Source organism: Geotrypetes seraphini, chromosome 1 (assembly GCF_902459505.1).
Source record: "Geotrypetes seraphini chromosome 1, aGeoSer1.1, whole genome shotgun sequence".
Taxonomy (NCBI): Eukaryota; Metazoa; Chordata; class Amphibia; order Gymnophiona; family Dermophiidae; genus Geotrypetes; species Geotrypetes seraphini.
In genome coordinates, this window is record NC_047084.1 from 197,548,389 (window position 1) to 197,565,949 (window position 17,561).

Genomic DNA, 17,561 nt, shown 5'->3' on the forward strand with positions numbered 1-17,561 from the left:
ACATGGCGAATTATTTTAATGGTATGCATAACCTAAGAAATATATAAACAGAATTTTGAAATGAGGTACCTCTGGTATTGGTAGGTAGGTTTATTGTTATTATAAAGCTTAGAATTTTGCAAAGATGAAATGATTTAACATTATAGTGAGCAGGAAGACTGTAGTTCTATTTTAAACAAACCTAGTGGACTTTTATAATGTCATGAGATTTATAGAGAGGACATGGATCTTCCTTATTTAATTGTAGAAGTCATGTTGCCTATCTCTTTGCCATCCATGTGAATGGCCAAAAAAGGTGCCGTATTTTTCAATTATAAGGAATACTGGGGATATTATAAACACACAATGCTGCTGCATCATTAGATCACGAACAACATTCCACCTTGCATCCAGATCTGTATTTCATTTGAATCCTCTGGAAGCCTGATCGTCCAATTACCCATAATCATAGCTGGTTTTAGACGTATCTAAAACCAGTTTAGGCATTTCCCCTGTCTCTAAGCGCATAAAGCCAAAAGAGGCATTTTTAGAGGAGGGGAAAGGGCGGGCGGTGGGCGGGAGGTGGGCCGACCTAGACCTAGGCGTGCAGCAGGTATAACCAAAACTTTAGGCAGACTACCTAGTTGGCACTTATTCGTTTTGACTTAGACCAAGTCAAAACAGGTATAAGTGCTGAAAAAGGGGCCTAAGACAACTGGGCCGATTCCAGTAGGCCCAGGCACCTCAAGCCTCCCCTGTGGGTGGGGTTTGAGCTGCCTGGGCCAATCAGGCCCTAAGGCCAGCCATTCCGGAGATGGCTGGCCTGTCGGACGAACGGGCTTGGCACCTGTCCTTCCAACCAACAATTTTTAAGGTATGGGTGGGTGGGAGGGGTCATGGGTTGGTGGGGGGGGGCCATCGGGGGTTCGGGTGAGATGCGTCAAGGGCAGGAGGGCCTGGGATCCCTCCTGCCTGTATTATATGGGGGTGGGGGTTAGGAGGAGTCACCAGGCCAGGAGGACTTGGGCTCCCTCCTGGCCGGATCATGTGGGGGGGGGGGGGGTCGGGGAGTCGGAGATCACCGGGCCAGGAGGGCTTGGGCTCCCTCCTGGCCCCATCGGACTCGGCGGGGGTGGGGGTTGGGGATTGCGGGGCAAGAGGGCTTGGGCTACCTCTTGCCCCAATGCTGTCAGGGAGTTGGCGGGGCAAGAGGGCTTGGGCTCCCTCTTGCCCCAAACGTAGTCGGGGGTTTGAGGTACCGCTGGGGCAAGAGGGCTTGGGCTCCCTCTTGCCCCGAGCGTAGTCGGGGGTTCAGGGTGCCACCAGGGCAAGAGGGCTTGGGCTCCTACTTGCCCCGATGCTGTCGGGGGTTTGGGGTACCGCCGGGGCAAGGGGGATTCTGTAACCAGTGTTGTTTTTGACAGACCCCGGTTACAGAATCCGGCTTTTAGGTGAAGAACTGGCTCCTCCTTTTCCTAAAAGCCCTTGTTTTGGGCGTTTGGGACTTAGGCTTTTTGTAGGTTGATTATATGGTGTAAGTTTAGACATAGTGGTGGTCTGGGCATTTAAACAGCTGAACGTAGAGGCAGGCCATTATCAAAAAAACCCTCCTTTTGGATGTTTTTTTTTTGATAATGGACATTTTCCCTGCTTCTACTTTCAACGTTTAAGACCTAGGCCAAAAGGGGACTTAGACCTTTTTTTAAAATTATGCCCCTCCACGCTTGTCAAATGTTTTAATGCATATTGTGTTGACACTTTAATGTAACATAGTATGCCATACTTTTGTAATCTGAATACATTTTTTACTGCTGTAATTATTCTTGCTGTACACCGCCTTGAGTGAACTCCTTCAAAGAGGTAGTAAATAAATCCTAACAAATAAATAAACATGAAAATGTTTAAACAGTAAAAGCACTTTTTATCAGATCTGATTAGATTGCTGTGCCTCATTACTATTTATGGTTGTAAACCACTTTGGGTTTGTCCATGCCTAAGGAAGGCAGTATAGAAATTAATATAGAAACATAGAAAGTGACGGCAGAAAAAGGCCGAGACCCATCGAGTCTGCCCACACCATTGACCCATCCCCCTATTTAATCGCTCTTTGATGATCTTTCCCTCGTAGAGATCCAACAGGAGCATCCCATCTGTTCTTAAAATCTGGCATGCTGCTGGCCTCGATCACCTGCACTGGGAGCTTATTCCAGCTGTCAACCACTCTTTCGGTGAAGAAGTATTTCCTGGTGTCGCCATGAAACTTCCCGCCCTTTATTTTCAGCGGGTGTCCTCTTGTGGCTGAGGGTCCTTTAAGATGGAAAATATCATCTTCTACCTCGATACGACCAGTGACATACTTAAACGTCTCAATCATGTCTCCACTCTCACTACGTTCTTCGAGAGAGTATAGCTGCAATTCGTTCAGCCTTTCTTCGTATGATAGATCTTTGAGCCCCGAGACCATCCTGGTGGCCATTCGCTGTACCGACTCGACTCTCAGCACATCTTTATGGTAATGTGGCCTCCAGAATTGGACACATTACTCCAGATGAGGCCTCACCATGGTTCTGTACAAGGGCATTAGGATGTCGGGCTTTCGACTAACAAAGCTTCTCCAGATACAACCCAGCATTTGCCTAGCCATGGATGAAGCCTTCTCCACTTGAATGGCCGTCTTCATGTCTTCACTGATGATCACCCCCAAATCCCGTTCTACTATAGTCCTTGCTAAGGTTTCACCATTTAATGTGTACGTTCTGCACGGATTATTGTTGCCCAGGTGCATGTCCTTGCATTTGTTAGCATTGAAGCTAAGCTGCCAGGTCGAGGACCAAAGTTCCAATAAAAGCAGGTCTTGCGTCATGCTGTCAGACAGACTGCCGTTACTCACAATGTTACATAGTTTGGCATCATCGGCGAATAATGCTATTTTACCTTAAAGCCCCTGAGTCATGTCTCTTACGAATATGTTGAAAAGGATCGGGCCCAAGACCGAGCCCTGCGGCACCTCACTGGTCACCTCCGACGTTTTAGAGATGGTACCATTAACCACCACCCTCTGAAGTCTACCACTCAGCCAATCGTGGACCCATGCTGTAAGTGTTTCACCTAATCCCATTGATTTCATCTTGCTCAATAGCCTGCGGTGGGGGACGCTATCAAAGGCTTTGCTGAAGTCCAAGTGCACGACGTCCAGGGATTCTCCCATATCTAGTTTCCTTGTTACCCAGTCAAAGAAACTGATGAGATTGGATTGACAGGACCTACCCTTGGTGAATCCATGTTGGTGGGGATCACGTAGTTCCTCCTCGTCTAGTATCATGTCTAATTTGCGTTTGATGAGTGTTTCCATGAGTTTACTCACTACCGATGTGAGACTCACCGGTCTGTAATTCGCAGCCTCTGTCCTGCAACCCTTTTTGTGCAGAGGAACGACGTTAGCTGTTTTCCAGTCCAAGGGCACTATTCCCGTGCTCAGGGACAGATTGAAGAGTACTGATAACAGTTCCGCTAGGAAGTCCGCTAGGATGTCCCTGAGCTCACTTTTTACAAAACTATAGTGTGGTTTTTAGCGCCGGCCATGGCAGTAACAGCTCCAACACTCATAGGAATTCTGAGCGTCAGAGCTGGCGCTACAAACTGCACTACAGTTTTATAAAGGATGGAGGTGTTAATTTTTAGGCTATAAGCAATATTACCTTATTCTCTAATTAACATTATCATATCTCAAAAATACTCTGTCCATGAGATTTGTATTGTTACATTAATTTCTGTATTATTCAATTATGGGGTCTTTTTATCAAGCTGCGGTAGGGGTTTAACGCACGTAATACCGCACGTTAAACCACCTGCCGCGCTAGCCGCTAACGCCTGCATTGAGCAGGTGTTAGTTTTTCAGCCGGCCGCAGGGGTTAGCACGTGATGAAGGACCCCTATATGTATTGCGTTTATATTTTTCCTTTTGACATTGGTTTGGGCCTTCTGAGGGATGGGTGTTCTATGTTTTACTGTATTACTGCCATTCCATGAAAGCGGCAGATACAATGAACCATAAATGAATGTGTCCCATTTCAGATTGGCAGAACATAACAGAAGTAGTCACTAAATGAAGTGGACAGCAATCAATCGCACTTCCCAGCCCCGGTAAGAAGCAAGCAGATGTAGTTCAATTAAAAGGAGATTGTGACATGTACCGCAAGCTTGTTTATCCACTTGTTAATTGTTAATGAATTACTTTATTAAAACGGATTCACTGAGGTAGATTGGTAACAAAGGAGAACCTGTGATTGTTAGATACATACAATCAAATATGTTAATGCCTGGATCTGTTGCCGGATCCAAACATTCACAGCTTTCTTTCTGGAGTCAGCATGGAAAAATATGGCTGAAGAAAGCTCCTGTAGAGGAAATTTATAGAACTACAACATCATAGATCTGCATAAAAATGTATTTTTAATTTTGTGATGCAGCAGCAGCAACAGAGATAACTGTAAAGATACAATTCCTAAGTGATTTCTCTATATTGTGGGGCTCATAATAAAAAAAAACTAAAACATCAAAAAATCAGCCTAAGTTGGCACTTGGACGGACATCCTAATCGCCAGAATATACCACAAAGGTACCCAATCTGACCAGATGATCACTGGATAAATTAAGGTATGAACCCTCTCCTATCCTTCCCCACTGCTCACTAACCCTCTCCCACCCCCAAACTCTGAATGAAAGAGTACATACCTGTCTTTAGAACAGCAGCACTTGGTATGGGAAAGCCTAGCAGAGCATTACACAGGTGTCTTAAGTAACCTGGTGGATGGGCTGGTGAACCATAGAAAGGAGGACCCAAGCCCATAAACCACTCTAACCACTACATTTATGTTGGAAAGTCTGAGCCCACCAAAACCCTACTCTCATATATGTGCCACCTGCAGCCATGAGGGCTACTGGGGTTATAGACAGGTGGGTCTAGTAGGTTTTGGGGGAGTATTGGAGAGCTTCTACTACTATTTATCACTTATATGGGACTGAAAGGCCTGTCAGCAAAATATGGAATGAAAAAAGTAGAAAAATCGCTGAACTAAGTGTTTAGCCTTCATTGGAGTCTGTCCTAATTTTGTTGGTTGGGCTGACAAATTTTCAGCAGCCCCTTGTATATTCCTGAGAACTCCCCTCAGGTAAAAAAAAAAACCCTCTTTTTTGCAAAAACAAAGTCAAAAGAAGATCTGAAAATATAATGCCAATCAATCATATTATTCAAACCGCCGGGTTCCTCGGTACCCAGTTTAAAAATCAATTCTTACTCATGTTTCAAAAGCAATAATTTCCAATCTCCTTTAGCAGGTTGAGGTATATAATCAACAATGCAACACCCCATGGTTTCAACATTATGAGCTCTCATACTGTAGAAAAAGCAACAAGAAAAGGCAAGGGGGATGTCTTTTCAACCAATGAAATCTTTATTCGAAATTAGTCCCAACAAGGATCCCTGTTTTGGCAAATTAATAGACGCCTTCTTCAGGGGACACTGTTGTAAAAACATGGAAAAAAAACGGCAACGGGAGATCCGTTCGCAGGAAGTCTCAACTGTGTTGTAGGAAATGTTGAGCCATCGGTTCCTCCAATCTTTTAAGTTTGGTGCAACTTTTGTGCTCACTGTCTCTTACCTTGAAGGGATGTGTGGTTCGCCTTATATAACTTCAGGCATAGGCAACTGATTACATATACACTATAAACAGTGGTGTTGTATCCTAAAAAATGGTTATTCACCAGATGAATACATTTATTTCATTATTTTGCAGGTGTCCCACACATCTTTCTTAGGATAACCTCTTGACAATAACCATTGCTGTAATTCTGTTGCTTATATCTTAAACTCATACGTTGTAGAGGAAATGCATATATATCTTAAAAATTGCAAGTACAGTAAGCTTTTCTTCAAAGCTGGTGGATGACTGCAATGAAAATTTTGAAACATATGGTGATCTGTGTTCTTCGGAACACTCAAGTTTCAAAACCGCTAGACATTTTCGTCACCAAAACATCCAAAAATGAAACTGATGTCTCATGGTACGTAAGAGTGAAGTTGATTCTCTAATGATACTGGTTTAGCTAGATACACTGAGAGACATATCGTATTAGAAGATAGACAACATAAGGAAAATGAGCGGGCACTTGCTGCTGTCCTGAGATATTCCCCAGAGATTGAGAGGATCACAAAAATTTTGAAGTTATTGCAATATTTTTTCAGTACATGTTTTTCAACTCCAAATGGCTGCGAGTTGCAAACGTACACTCGAGATCATAATTTGAAGGATTCTTTTTTGTTCTGGATATCTGTTAAGTGAAGAGAAGCTCTCTGGATCACATAAAAACTGCGGACTGTGTAAGATCTGTGCTCTAATACTGGAACTGTGTGATAAATTTATTAATCTGGTGAATAACTGTTTTTTTAGGTTACAACACCACACTTTTTACCCCTCCTCGTGTTAACTTTCCTTCAACGTATTTCTTCTTCTACAAAGATATTGTAACTTTTCCCTCCAATCCCCACGACTCATGTATGTTTACCCAGTAAGTTTTAATTTAAAGTCATTGTATTTGTCTCCCAACTTTTTTTGAATTGTACATCGCTTAGGTATTTAATAAGCGATTTATCAAGCACTAATAAAACTTGAAACTTGAAACTAGTTGCACCACAGCTTTTATTATATATGTATTCAGTTGCCCACGATGTTATATACTCCTTGATTTGGAGATTTAAGATTTACTTCTCCATAGGAGTTCTGAGGCTTTTCCCCCTCTTAATTTTATATACATATAAACAGTCAAAAAGGAGAAAAAAATAGGTTCTTTTGGACATTTTGGTGGAATATTTTTGTGTATTTATCCTACAGTAGAAACTCACAATAAGATTCAGTGTCTGTTAAGTGCCATCAATTCGTGCTCGATTCCTAGTGACTTGATGAATTGCAGATCTAAAAAGAAATTGGTTTTGTGCTACTCCGGAAAGGTCCTCCAGCAATGGGACTGGGAAGAGACGAAAGCTATGGCAATAGTACCTCTTACACTGATGACTTTTTGACCCACTAACACTATTCACTGTGCCATATGGAAAGCATAATTTACTAATATTTATGTTGCCTTCTTATAAAATTAACATATGGAGGGGCATAATAAAAAATGTGCCTAAGTCTGAGGTTGGACGTTTTGTGCAAAACGTCCACAAACCCAGCAGAAAAATGTCCATTTTCAAAGCTGCCAAACGTCTATATTTTATTTTTGAAAATGAGCAAGGTATATGTTTTGCTCCTTAGGACATCTACCTTTTTTGCCCATTTTCAAAAATAAAAATGTCCACGCAAAAAATGCACAAAAGCAAGTTTTGTAGACATGCCCACCAACTACCTTGTCTGATCGCGACAGAAGGAATTCCCATCAGCTGAGCCAGTTTTGGGGGATTCATGGTGGCTCAGCTGATGGGGATTCCCCCTGCTAGGATCAGGTGAGCCACGGAGCCCTACACCCCTCACATCCCCCTAATAACCCGTACCTTCTCCCTCACATCCCAACATTCCCCACATCTCCCCTCACATCCTGACATCCCCCTGATATCCTGTACGTCACCTGATATTTCTGCTCCCCCACATTCGTCCAATATTTCTGGACCCCCCCACATCCTCTTAACCCCCTCTACCTTTGGAAGAGCAAACAGCAGGAGGGTAGCTCACACCCTCCTGCCTAAAGGGCCGCGTGCTGCAATGACAGGGTTTCTCCCTCCCAATGCATCTTGGAATGCATTGGGAGAGGCCGAAGGCCCTGATTGGCTCAAAATGGCGATGTAAAGCCATTCAGGGCCTTAGGCCCCTCCCACTGCATCCAAAGATACATTGGGAGGGGGAAACACTGTCATTGCAGCACGCGGTCCTGAAGGCAGGAGGGCATGAGCTTTCCTCCTGCTGTTTGCTCTTCCAAAGGTAGGGGAGTTCAGGGGATGTGGGAAGGGGACCCAGAAATGTTGGGGGGATGTTGAAATGTGAGAAAGATGTGGGGGATATCAGGGGGATGTCAGGGGGAGGGGTGTAGGGCTTCGTGGCTCAGCTGATCATGATAGGGGGAATCCCCATCAGCTGAGCCACCAGGAATCCCTGAAACCAGTTCAGCTGATGATGATTCCTTTGCCATGAGCAGCTGATGGGAAGCCTACGGGTTTTTGGGGTTTTTTTTTCGCTCTTTGGGTGGTGGAAGGAGTTTGTGACCACTGTGGGAATAAAGGGGGGGTCATGCCTTAAACCCTCCAGTGGTCTTCTTGTCTGTTTGGGCACCTTTGTGGAACTTAGACACAACTCAAACAGGTCTAACTGCCGGCGTCTAAGTTCCCTCTACGAAAGTTTTGATTACGGCTGGGGTATTCCAGATTGAAGCCCGCCCGATTCCCATCCATTACACATCTCCCAACATGACCCTTTGCTCTCTGGATACACAGCAGCTTAGAAGTGCTGCTGCATGTCCAGAAAGTTGTTTTTGATCGGCACTTGGACATCCCTGCTATTAGGACTTCCAAATGTCGACTTAGGCTGGTTTTGAGGTGTTTTAAAATTTTGATTATGAGCCCCATACTCTTCAGAAAATTATAAGATGAGGCTAGGACAAGCAGAGACAATTAGCACCCAAAGAATGGAAAGAATGATTAGACCATAAATTCTTAGGGGAGAAGGAAAGGATAAGGGGAGAGGAAGTTTTGGTGTTTTGAAAGGAATATTTTGCAGAAATGTGCAGTTAAACAAAGCCATTCTTGTATTGCATTTGCACTCTGTTGGTTAGCAGTTATTTATACCTGCAATCAATAGGTTTGGAGAACTCTGAACTCTCTTCACAGCTGTTAATGTGACAGACATTGTGGCGCATTTGTCAGCACACCCACCGCTATCTGGAGGCAGCACAAGATAGGGACCCAGCCCCAGGGCAAAGGAGGCAAGCACATGCAACACAGCATGGTTCAAGGAGATTGCCAACCGCATAGAAACACAAAAAGAAAAAGACAAAAGGACATGCAGTTAGAGGCTGCTGTAGGTATTCAAGCATTTGCAATCCCAGACACACCCATATACACATCAGATTTGCAAAGGTCTCAGTTGGGCTATCAGGAGACGCATAATTCCATAATTAAGAAACTGAGGGGCCCTTTTACAAAAACACTTTAAAATCTGGGCTTAACACATTTTACCACAGGAGTCTCCTGCATGCTAAAGCAAAACCTAATATGTCAGTATTTAAGACTTTTAAAATATTTTTGTAGGTCTTCCATTATTATTTCCATTAGTGCCTGGGACTTGCAAAAATATTAATCACTTACCAGCTTCTTCCTGCATTAAGTCTGCATTATCTAGTTAGTATGTGCTAATGTGAATGCACTAGCTGGATACCTCCACACCTGGACCCCATCTAGGACCAACCCCTCACAAAAATATATTTTTTAAATAATTAATGCATGATTAGCATGCGTACACTGGTAAACTACCACAAAATGTTTTGCTGTAAGCCTTTGTTCATGCACTAAATGAATATTAAGTATTAATGCCCATCAGTAAAAAGTCTTCTAAAAAATGTTCCTTTCCTGAGTAAATTTCCTGAAAGCTGGTCAAGAAAGGGTTAATTTTATAGAACATGCACAATGAGGCCCTTAAACAAAAATGCAGGTATATGATTGTGTTCAAATACATGTACCAACAAAAGCAAGCAAACTTTTATGTGATCTGCATGTAGAGTTTGGGCAGAAAAGAGGTAATGTTGCAATGTACACACAAATTTTTATAAAATACATACATATTAATTATATGTACATATTTACACCTTCCTAATGTTATGCAGGTATAAATTTGCACAAGGGGGTTTATTATTCATAGGATACTATGCTGTCTTTATAAAATGTCCAGTATTTCATCTCCACCCCCCTAAAATAGGTGACAAATATACAAAAACCAACACCTACCCCCTCTTCTACAAAGCCACGTGGTAACGGCCCTGAAGCCCATAGAGATTTAAAGGTCTTCGGGGCAGTTGCCGTGCGGCTTTGTAGAAGAGGGGGCTAGTGTTAGAATACAAATACTATAAAGATTGTTATTTCTTTTTAAAGATGGAGGACCATCAGAACAGTGGCTTTCCACTTCCACTTTATAGTTATTGTACACCAGAAAGTGCAAATGTCATCACTGGTCCTTGTATCTAATTTTTGAATATATAAAAAAAGTCCATCCATATTGTGTATATTTTTACCTTTAAATATATCAGTATCTTCAGGTGTTTCTGCTGCTGAGCTGCAGGAAAGGCTCAGCCTAGACGACAAATTTCCATTGAGCCCAGCAGGACCCAATCCACTCCCGGAGAGGCTGTGGAGAGTTGGCCAATCAGAGTGGGTCCTTGGAGGTCTCTGAGTGCGAGCGTGTCTGAACTCCAAGCAAACCCGGAAGAGGGTGTTTCGACGTTGGTGATGCCACAACCCAACGGGAGTGGAACACTTGGGATGTCGAGTGGTGGGGAGTGTAGGGGAGGCTCAGGTCCAGGATTTACCAGGACCATAGATCAAGAACGGGCAGTGGTGCTTGCATTCAAGCCACTCGAAAAACCCCAGGTTGTGATGCTGGACTCTTTATGGACTGCCATTGAAAACTTGCACTTGGTATGTACTAATTTTATGACTTTTTCTCTAAATCTAACCATGAAGCTTGCCCAGGTTGAGATGGAGGTCCAGAAATGAGCTTCTGAGATAACTAAAATTAATAAGTCAACCAATGCTACAGAAAACTTGTTAAAACAGCAAATGGACAAAACTATGCTTTTGAAAAAGATTGAAAATCTAGAAAACCAAAATAGAAGTTTAAATCTAAGAGTTCTTAACTTTCCAGTTTCTAACTAGGTGTCACCACGAGACTTGTTTAAAAATTTCTTGATCATTTATTGAAGATTTCAGAAGAAAATATTCCTCCATTACAGAAACTTTATTACCTGAAAAGATCTCAGAGAGAGCTGAAGCCCCCAGGAGAAGTTATGGAGGTTTCAGCATTGTTGGAATCATCTGACATAGAAATTGCAGCTCATGCTACACTTTTAGGCCCTCGTTTACTAAAGTACGCTAATTGATTTAGCGTGTACTAAACGCTGAGTGCATGTTAGTCTATGGACACGTTAGCATTTAGCATGTGCTAATTCGATTAGCGCGCTGTGACCCCTGTGCCTCAACTGAGTGCTTTAGGCAGCCAGGCAGTGACACATGACTTAACTCCGGGATGGTCCACTTTGAAGTTAGGGGAACCTTTCAAATGGGATACCCCTAGGCTACTGCCTAGCACAGCTTGTGTCCATTCCTTTAGAGAAAATCCATCAGTCAGAATGGCTTCAGTGGAAATTATAAGCTTTATTTGGCCACTGGCCTCAAAATCATAATGCAGTCCTGGTTTCACCTGTGGCATGAAACTTTACAAAACAGAAAAGAATTCTTTAAACCAAATTATAATTCAATCTGCTCTGGGCTTTGTTAACCAAATCACATACATTTCTCTTCACCAGAGTTTTATATTTGTGCATGCTATATGCCATTAGAGTCTATAGTCCTTTCAGCTTCAGTAATGTCCTGTTGAGAACAGCTAGCTTGAAACCTCTCACTAAGCTTGAGCCATGGGACAGACCTTTATAGTGGTAATTATCAAACCAGCACTGCTGAGCTACTGACACTGGTAGCTTGGAGAATGAGCCAGCAATATTCTTATGGTGAGTTACACAGTTCATTTACCAGCATTGGTCCAGAAACATTCCCCCCCTCCTGTTTCTCAGAAAGGTTCCCTCTTCAGCTAGACTGATGTTTAGCAACCAAAAATGGAGCAGTCTTCTCAGAGTTTTTATCTCTGTTTCTAAGGCATGCAGAGCTAATTGCCTTTAACAGGTTGCTATAGCAATCAGATAACAGCTGTTAAGCTCTCAGGGAGGTTTGTGAACAAGGAACCAGAGAAATCACCAGGCTGATTTTCTGCCCAGCGTTTGGTTCAGGTAAATTACTGTTTTATACAGGAGAACAATATTGGCTTTTGTGCTCAAAACCCAGCCAGTTAACTATGAGGCAAACTTTGCAGTCTCAATCATTACAGTCCCTGGCATAACACTACCTCAGTTTATCAGAGAGGAAAAAAAACAGCAAGGGAAAAAAATCTCCCCTAGACTCACATTTACTCAAGCTATCTCCATTTGTTCTGGCTGGTTTTCAAACTCAGCATTGCACTCTTCTATCAGCATAGGCTCAGGAGGGCAGGATTTTGAAGGTGAGTTTACATCCTGTTCTTCCTTCATTTCCCAATCAGAATCAGTAAGCTGCCCTGGCTGCTTCCAGGCAAATTCAGCCCCATGCTGGGCTTCTTGTCTCTGCGCTGCTCCTGCCACGACTTCTCTCCTGGTTCCTTCCTCTCCCCCTAGCTCTCTACAGAGCCTCGCTTTAAGCTGAGGTCAGAAACCACTCTCGCGTAGCTTCAGTGTGGAGAAGGGCTTCCTTCCCTCTGCTTGTGCCATTTCTCCCAGAGAAAATTGCTTGTCTGCCTTCTGCTTTCCAGGCACTGGATAATAAGAGAGCAGAGATTTCTGTCTTTGCCTAGACACTGACTTAGGTAAGGCAAAGCTTTCTTGTTCTGTCTCCATGTCTTCCTCACTGCTTACAGGGTAGTCAGCTGAATTACTCTCTTGGATACTGACCTGGTCAGCCCTTCTACACCGGGGTTTGTATGTTTTACTATATTTCCCTGTGATAAACCTCAGGAATGCAGTAGGTTTGTCACAGCGTGGTAATCGGTTAGCGCACCTTAGTAAAAGAGGGGGTTGGTGTCTTTTGTATTTTTTCAAGACTTTAATTTGAATCAAGTCTCCTTTTTTAGGAGAAAAGATTTATATACTGTATTTCCCGACGTCTCAAAATGGACTCAAGCTAGGAGGAAGGAAATTTTGTTGTGCCGCAGTAAAGTAATTTCCCTAGGAGCCCTTTTCCAACTAAGGTTCCAATGTAAATGTTTTGTCTTATATCAAGACAACAGGTATATATTTTATGATCCTGTTCAGCTGTGGATTTTTCTCGAGGGTAAGAGGATATCAATGGTAACCCAAAAAGAACCAGTGAAAATTGAGTCTTAAAAATTGAATCATTGGAGTTTTCCTGCTCTGTTTCCTTAGCAATGTTTCGTTAATGTTAATCCTTTTTCCTGGGGATTTTTCTAATCTTGCCTCTCCATAATTGAGGACTGTAGTATAGTACCAAATGCTTTGTTCTTTTGTGTTTCTGCATTTATGTAATGTAAAGTGGATGTAATTATGATTTTTGTAATTTCCTTTAAAAATGTAAATCTTGAATGTTAATTTGAAATAATACATATAAATAAATAAAATATATCAGCATCTTAAGTGAAGTCTGTCATTAACCCCTCTTTTACTAAGGCACACTAGCCGATTTAGCGCGCGCTAAATGCTAACACGCCCATAGAATATAATTGATGCATTAGCATTTAGCACCCACTAAATCTGTAAGCGCGTCTTAGTAAAAGGACTCCTAAGTCAATTCTTGCACTTAAGATATCTTTGTTTTTCAGATGAGATTTCCATATGCAAGCAAAAGAACTACAATGAAGATTTATTCTAAATCTATTGTAAAATCAACTTATAAATGAGCTAAACATTTACATTGTGAGTAGAATAAAGGATGAGACCTGAACAGACCATCTGACATGTGTTCTTCCATATATGGTGGACACATCACTAATTGCTGATAAACTGATGAAACATTGACCGAGTTTATCGGCCCAACCAATATTTTCAGACCTACCTGTTATGGCATATACCCGAGGTAAAAATTAGGTGAGATTTTGGAAGCAGAGATCAAAGACATATCTTCCTACAAACAATGGCCACTTGAAAGGCCTCATATCACTCAAATGATTGAGTCTGTATTTAAATTGATGAATTCATGGATGCAGGAATTTAAGCTTAAATTATATCATGATAAGATCAAGTTCTTTCTTGCGTCCTCGAACAAAATTTCCCATGAACCATCAATTGCTATAGACTCAACACTGTATATAATTCATCCGATGATTAAAATATTGGGAGTTGTTATTGATCAACATCTGACCATGAAAAATAGATACCGTGGTACAAAGGGGTTATTTTACTTTATGGAAGTTGCGTACCATAAAACCATATTTTGAGTTTTCTGCTTTCAAACTTCTAGTTCAATTATTGTTATTGAGTCTTCTTGACTACTGCAATATAGTTTAATTAACATGCACCAAGAAAGTCTTTAAGCCCGTTACATTAACGGGTGCTAGAATAGATGTTTCTGTCTGTATGTGTTTCTTTCTCTCTCTCTCCTTGGCCATTGTCTGTGTCCTTTGTCTTCCCTCCCTCCCCGAGCAAAGCTGTCTGCCCCCAGCACCCCCCCTCAAAGCATCCCCCTTTCCCTCTCCCTGACTGTCTCTCCATGGCCCCCCTTCTGTATTCACCCCAGAGCAAAGCTGTCTGCCCCCCAGCACACACCTACCCCCAAAGCAGCCCCCTTTCCCTCTCTCTGGCTCTCCATGACCCCTTCTGCCTTCCCCCCCAGAGCAAAGCTGTCTGTCCCCAGCACGCCTCTCCCCCCAAAGCAGCCCCCTTTCCCTCTCCCCCTGTATTGTTCCCGTTCTTACCCTCCCTCCATCCTGGCGTCTTCTGGCCTGCTCCTCTTCATAAGCAGCCTGCGAACGTGGCTGGTTTTACTGAACCTCGCAGGCCGCTCTCCAACTCGGTAGCACGTTCCATCTGACGCGATCCTGTGCGTCAGAGGGTGCTACTGAAGTTGGAGAGCGGCCTGCGCGGTTCGCTAAAGCCGGCCACGATCGCAGGCTGCTTTGAAGAGGAGGATCAGCGGCGGCGGCGGTTGGTGAGTGAGGGTGGGAAGCTCCAGTGTGTTCCCTGCCGAGGACACAGGCAGGGATAGAGCTTGCCTGAGCTTCCTCCAGCAGTTGGTGAGTGAGGGCGGGAGGAGGGTAGTGGCCAGAGTGATCCCTGTCGACGCGTTCTAAAATAGAATCCGGCCACAGATCAGAAAACACGGCCGCAGGGATCACGAAACCCTAAGTGCGCATGGATAGATAGAATAGGCATATTTCTGAAAATTTCTGTTGGTATCCTACTAAAAATTAAACCCCTTCCCCAACCTATATAAAGTTAATTCAATAGAGATGTATCATTTTGTTTTTATTGGTTAATTTTTTTTCTGTTCATTCAATAGCAGCCACACTACTTCATGAAAATCAAGTGAAAATTCAAATGCAAGCACTATTAGTCAAACAAATCAGATTAAAATGCTAAAGTGTGTGATATTTTCAAGCTATGCTTAGTATGTACATCTCATGCAGTCAAGGTGTCATTCCCAAATAAAGCAGAATTAATGAAGAAAAATCAGTTTTAGCATACTCAGAACATGTTTACTGTAATTACAGCAAAATTTAAACATTGAATCTACTAATGTTGTTGAACTGGTTCAGATTTACTAAGGTGAATTACTGACAGCATACCCCTATTAGCTCATGGAGGAAATAATGAGAAAGTTTTGAATTATAGAGAACAATACTGGATACACAGGTTGCAAATAGTCTAAACAGGAGGCCTGAATGAGGCAGCTCGGACTGGACCTGTTTAGTTATCAGCATTTTGAATCGTAGTTTGAAGGTTAGAAGTTTTAGTTGGGTGCCATCTTGAAATTTATTGAAGGCATACATGATCAAGAGTGAAAAACTGAAGTGGATCCAGTAAAATTATGAATGTAGAATTGAATGTCAGTATTAATTATACAAGTTAATCCATTTTTTTCCTGTTTTGCAGTAATATACTCTGAAGTAAACATAGACACATGACGGCAGATAAAGGCCAAATAGCACAGCTAGTCTTCCCATCTGCAATGTGTGTGGTTAGGGGTGGAGTTTGAGCATGGAATGACACAGGCATCAGTATGAATCTGTGTTAAGCGCTGGTAAATTAGGCCAGGAAAACCCTGTCCTAATATAGCAACTCCTAACATTATGACACCTACCGAAACTGAAGTCGAGTTAGAATCAGGGCTGTAGAGCAAACATTCCTTGCACATAGCACACACTTTGTAATAAGAGCATACATTCAAATAAACATAGAAACATGATGGTAGATAAAGACCAAATGGCCATCCAGTCTGCCCATCCGCAGTAACCATTATCTCCTCCTCTCCCAAAGAGATCCCATGTGCCTCTCCCACACTTTCTTGAATTCTGACACAGTCTATGTCTCCACCACCTCTACCGAGAGACTATTCCAAGCATCTACCACCATTTTTGTAAAAATTTATTTCCTTAGATTACTCCTGAGTCTATCATTTCTTAACTTCATCCTATGCCCTCTCACTCTGGAGTTTCCTTTCAGTTGAAAGAGACTCACCTCATATCATATCTATGTCATGTAGGTATTTAAACATCTCTATCATATCTCTCTTCTCTGCCTTTCCTTGAAAAGCAATAATTTTGGAGCCGGAGGGCAAATATTTAAGAAGGATAATAATATAGCAGTGGAATCAGCACATAGACTTTCATCAAAAGTTAACTGCTAAAGTCATAACTTATATTATTGTCACATTATGATCAATAATGAAAAAATGAAGTGGATTTAGCCAGGACCCTCCAGGTGCTTTTATATTCAGGGTGAAACTAAATCAGTGGTTTGAGAAGGAATTAATGTCTTTCCTTAACTAAGATGGGTCCATGATCCATGAGAATTCCTTTCCAATGTCAAAGGGCCTCTTAGTATGTGAGCCCACAGTGGTAATATAGTACTCAGGCATTCACGATGCAAATTTTTGCATTTCTCCTATGTTGATATATTTAAAGATGAAGCTGTACACAATATCTGGAGTTCACTCTGAGTCATTTAGGATCTCCAAAAACAGTAAGAATAAAGGATTTCTGAAGATCAAGCAGTTCTGACTTCCCCTTTTCATAAATCCCTCACCCGAAACCGTACAACAAGGTAAGGGTATGGAAAAATAACTGAAATATAGAGCACAGGGGATCACAACCCACTAGACCATTACACCAGATACCTTCCCAATGACTACACCCTACTTCTCCTCTAAACCAAAATTAAGGATCAGGGCTCCACATCCATATCTTCCTCCTGGTTTCCAATTATAGTCATTTCCATAGGATTCCCCTCCTTCCATTCTATGGGATCCCAATTCATCTCCCCTCTCCACCATCCTGGGCTTCGTCATTTAATTCATTTCCTAGTATCTTATGCTCCCTATTTTGTATCAACACTCTGGGAGCCTTACAGGATCTCCTACCGACCACTAATGTTTTGGAGAACCGACTCCTTCCCATTACTTCATCACTTCTATTATTACTTTCTCTGTTCATTCTTTGAGACCCAATCCATGAGCTGAAAGGCCTCCTTTGAACTTTTCATACCCTAGGCATAGAAGAATGAAGCCAATCAAAGGCACTCGTTGCCTGGGTTTTCTCAGATATGGGAAGTCTCCAGCTTCACATCCTTTGGTT

At 42.4% G+C, this 17,561-nt stretch overlaps 1 protein-coding gene across 7 annotated transcripts in view; it reads right to left on the reverse strand.

The window, feature by feature from the left end:
* Nucleotides 1–17,561, reverse strand: part of SORBS2 (sorbin and SH3 domain containing 2) — a 515,532-nt gene that overhangs the window by 245,306 nt on the left and 252,665 nt on the right. For all 7 annotated transcript variants that reach the window (XM_033943759.1, XM_033943750.1, XM_033943740.1 and 4 more), the window contains one exon: nt 8,810–8,902. In XM_033943759.1, the coding sequence (XP_033799650.1) occupies nt 8,810–8,902 (93 nt within the window). The remainder of the gene's footprint in view (nt 1–8,809; nt 8,903–17,561) is intronic.